Source organism: Nanorana parkeri, unplaced genomic scaffold, assembly GCF_000935625.1.
Source record: "Nanorana parkeri isolate BGI_ZX_2015 unplaced genomic scaffold, ASM93562v1 scaffold2031, whole genome shotgun sequence".
Lineage (NCBI taxonomy): Eukaryota > Metazoa > Chordata > Amphibia > Anura > Dicroglossidae > Nanorana > Nanorana parkeri.
In genome coordinates this window covers 91,289-95,463 of record NW_017308299.1, presented here as the reverse complement: position 1 = coordinate 95,463, position 4,175 = coordinate 91,289, and the positions used below count along the sequence as shown (strand labels likewise).

Genomic DNA, 4,175 nt, shown 5'->3' with positions numbered 1-4,175 from the left:
TGGAAGGGACGGACGGGTCACCAGACTTTTGTCTTCACAGCTGAAGGAATGTGCAGACGAGACCCCTGGAAAGGGTTATGTGGTTTCCTGTCTGGTGGATCACCGTGCAAACATCACAGAGTACCAGTGCCACCAATACATCACCAAGATGGCCGCCATCATCTACAGCGACTACCGCCTGATCTGCGGCTTCATGGAGGATTGCAAGGCCGAGATCAACACTCTGAAGTGTGGCAGCATTCGCCCGGGAGATAAGGTAAAAGCTGGGACTATCTCCGGCAGCCGTATTTAAAGGGACCAGTGTAGTCCTTCGTGCCGCGTAGAGGACAATGAAGACGTAAAGTTTTGTTTTTTTATCCATCTTAAAAATGTATTAAAGGAGAACTAATGAGGGGGGAGGGGGTGATTTTCCTCTCATCTTCATGATCTGAGCCGACCTGTGACAATGAGACTGTGACACGTCGGCTCAATAGATCGGGAAGTGAGAGAACGCATACCGGCGCTCGCTCACTTCTCCATCATGTCCCTGCAGAGAGCCGTGACTGTCAGTCATGACTCCCTGCAGGGATTCCCCTCTCCCCGCTCCGATCTGCCAGCGCTGACTGGCGGAACGGACGGGGGAGGGGGCGGGTACAGCTGGCTCTGCCTCTAGATAGGAGGAGCCAGCTGTCACTCACGCAGCTGGGCGGATCCAGACATAATTGTCGGGATCCGCTGCGGCTCCGGCGTCTCAGTATACCGCGAGCTGTAGCTCCCTATATACTGAGCTGAGGGTGACGGGAGGACGCTAGTTTGTGTCTTCCCGTTACCCTGAGGAGAACTATGAGGAAAGCCCCGACCCCGTACTTCTCCTTTAATGGAAGGCATGACGTAGAGATCTGAGATCCAGCGAGCCGCGTTACTCTCATCGGAGGAATAGACGGGTCACCTGCAGCTATCGATCCGAATGCAGTTTTCTGATTTCTCGGCTCAGTAAGAAGTGAACACAGAGGATAAAATGGACGCCCGGCGCTGAGAATGTCCAGTTCTGAGTCTGATGGTCCCGGTGCGTTCACAGCTATTAGGAGGGACACCTCTGCTCTCAGTCCTGACCGCAGGGAATTATGGGTCACCGGGGTCTCGGCACAGCGATAAGTCATTTGGATTCGGAAGTATCTTCCCATCGGTTGTGTCCTCTGACGTGGTAACATGTCTCTTTCAGGACCCTCATTCCCAGGGCGAGGTGGTCTCCTGCCTGGAGAAGGGCATTGTAAAGGAGGCGGAGGAGGCGGATCCTCAGACCCGAGTCTCCGACAAGTGCAAGCAAGCGATCTTACGTGTGGCTGAGCTGTCCTCGGATGACTTCCACCTGGACCGTCACCTCTACTTTGCCTGCCGAGACGACCGCGAGCGATTCTGCGAGACGGTAAGCGGTGCCGCCTGATAGACCCGTCACCTGTCCGCTCTCTGACCTGCTGTAGATGGGGACGGGACGTTGCCTGCAGCTCCTCTGTTATGTTCTGTCCGGTCTCTGACCTGCTGTAGATGGGGACAGGACGTTGCCTGCAGCTCCTCTGTTCTGTCCGGTCTCTGACCTGCTGTAGATGGGGACGGGACGTTGCCTGCAGCTCCTCTGTTCTGTCCGGTCTCTGACCTGCTGTAGATGGGGACGGGACGTTGCCTGCAGCTCCTCTGTTCTGTCCGGTCTCTGACCTGCTGTAGATGGGGACGGGACGTTGCTTGCAGCGCCTCTGTTATGTTCTGTCCGGTCTCTGACCTGCTGTAGATGGGGACGGGACGTTGCCTGCAGCTCCTCTGTTATGTTCTGTCCAGTCTCTGACCTGCTGTAGATGGGGACGGGACGTTGCCTGCAGCTCCTCCTCTATGTTCTGTCCGGTCTCTGACCTGCTGTAGATGGGGACGGGACGTTGCTTGCAGCGCCTCTGTTATGTTCTGTCCGGTCTCTGACCTGCTGTAGATGGGGACGGGACGTTGCTTGCAGCGCCTCTGTTATGTTCTGTCCGGTCTCTGACCTGCTGTAGATGGGGACGGGACGTTGCTTGCAGCGCCTCTGTTATGTTCTGTCCGGTCTCTGACCTGCTGTAGATGGGGACGGGACGTTGCTTGCAGCGCCTCTGTTATGTTCTGTCCGCTCTCTGACCTGTATCCGGTCACACGCCGTCCTCACTGCCATGTCTTGTTCTGCACACAGATCCAGGCGGGAGAAGGAAGAGTCTACAAGTGTCTGTTCAACCACAAGTTTGAGGAATCCATGAGCGAACGCGTAAGTCTGGCCGCCAATAAGCCATGAATAGATTTCCCCTTTGCAGCGCGTTTTATCCGGGATGCATCGCCCTGGTCTTGTGCCGCAGCCCTATTCTCCCATGCTGGAGGGGATATGCGGTCACATGGTTTGCTTTTCATGCAATGATTTTATACAACGCATATTATTACAGGTATGCATGTAGCGCCGACCATTTACGCAGCGCTTTACATAGTGTACATTCACGTCAGTCCCCGCCCCCGAGAAGCTTACAATCTAAAGTCCTTAATATCAGATGCAAGGCAAATTTTAGACCGGATACAGGAGCCAATTTTACCTCCAAGCATGTCTTTGGCGTGTGGGAGGAAACCGAAGTACCCGGAGGAAACCCACACAGGGAGAACATGCAAACTCCATGCAGATAGTGGCCTGGCTGGCATTCGAACCAGGGACCCCCAGCGCTGCAAGGCAGAAGCGCTAACCACTAGGCCACCGTGCTGCCCTATAAAAAGGAAGACTTGTATTTGTCGATAAGTATTCTCATATGGGGGGGGACACAGAACACCTCTGGGGTCTTCCTTTGCTGTTCCTAATCCTGTCCCTAGGAGGATGGACCCCCATTGCTCCTCTCGTAGGCATAGCAGTACCTGCAGTTTCCACTGTTCCCATCTTTGTCATGCAGTAAGAATTTATAGAAGTCAGAAATGCCGACCAAGCCCGGGTCCGGGTCATTCTTCTGAAGATCCGGGTGCTCAGCGCCAGCAGGGCCTGGTCCTATGCCCCATAAATCATGCGAGTCTAGGAAGGAGAAAAGGACGGCTGCTCTCCAGGAATGTTCAAACGTTGGCAGCTTTATTGTTCTGGACAAACAGAGTCGCAGGATCTCCTTCTGAAGGTGTTTTTGTCTCATCTCTATGATTAAGCCCAGTTTTGTGGGCGAAGTACATACAGGAGGTCCCACACAAGGGGCTTTGTGCATGTTTGTCCGGTCAATAAAGTTGCCAAGGTTTGAACTTTCCTAGGGTGCAGCTGTTTTTTTTTGTTTTTTTTTTTTCTCCTTTCTTTCTAGACTGAAAAGGCTGCTGTTGTCCCCCCCAAGAGTTCTAAAAAAAAAAAATGAGCCCAGTAAATGTAACATGAAATGAATAGAGCACTGGATGGACCCTTCAATCTCTTAGAGCCCAAAAAGGACCTGGCCACACGAAAATAAAAACCAATAGCGGCAGAGATGACCACTCCACTGAGAAATATACATGCAGAAGTTCTACAGGTCGCTGCCCCAGTCAGGGAGACTGTGATGTCTGATAAGAAAACAAAAACAAGGGGCGCCTTTCCTAGTGTAGATGCATTTTTTTTTAAACGGCAAAAGTATAAAATAATTCTGAAGGTCCTGAGGAAGGGGGCGTGGTCCCGGAAATGCGTCAACCTAGGCGTACTGTGCTGTCGCACAGGAACCACCCTCTGTGCGGCTCTCACATGCTGCCTTGCTTTTTGCTAAGACTGAGGATCAACCCTTGATTTTGAAGGCTCAATGTTCTCTACTCTGAGTATTATTCTTCTTTTGCCATTTGTTTAATAAAAATGTATCTACACTAGGAAAGGCGCCCCTTGTTCTGGTTCTCTCATCAGACCCTTACAATCTGTATGTTTCCCTTGAATCGCTGCATTGCTCCATTTGCAGTGAGGTGTGACTGACTGTTCTCTCCCCCCCCGCAGTGCCGCGATGCTCTCACCACACGTCAGAAGCTGATTGCTCAGGACTACAAGGTCAGCTATTCGCTGGCAAAGTCCTGCAAGGCCGACCTGAAGAAATATCGCTGCAATGTGGAGAATCACCCCCGCTCCCGGGAAGCGCGCCTTTCCTACCTTCTCCTGTGTCTGGAATCCGCGGTGCACAGAGGTGGGTGATGGTGAAGGGGGCTTGGGGGGGGGG

General features: G+C 52.8%; 1 protein-coding gene across 1 annotated transcript in view; it reads left to right on the top strand.

The window, feature by feature from the left end:
* Nucleotides 1–4,175, top strand: part of GLG1 (golgi glycoprotein 1) — a 38,015-nt gene that overhangs the window by 9,779 nt on the left and 24,061 nt on the right. Inside the window, exons 3-6 of the mRNA XM_018572437.1 lie at nucleotides 7–256; nucleotides 1,202–1,405; nucleotides 2,192–2,263; nucleotides 3,959–4,142. Of these exons, the coding sequence (XP_018427939.1) occupies nucleotides 7–256; nucleotides 1,202–1,405; nucleotides 2,192–2,263; nucleotides 3,959–4,142 (710 nt within the window). The remainder of the gene's footprint in view (nucleotides 1–6; nucleotides 257–1,201; nucleotides 1,406–2,191; nucleotides 2,264–3,958; nucleotides 4,143–4,175) is intronic.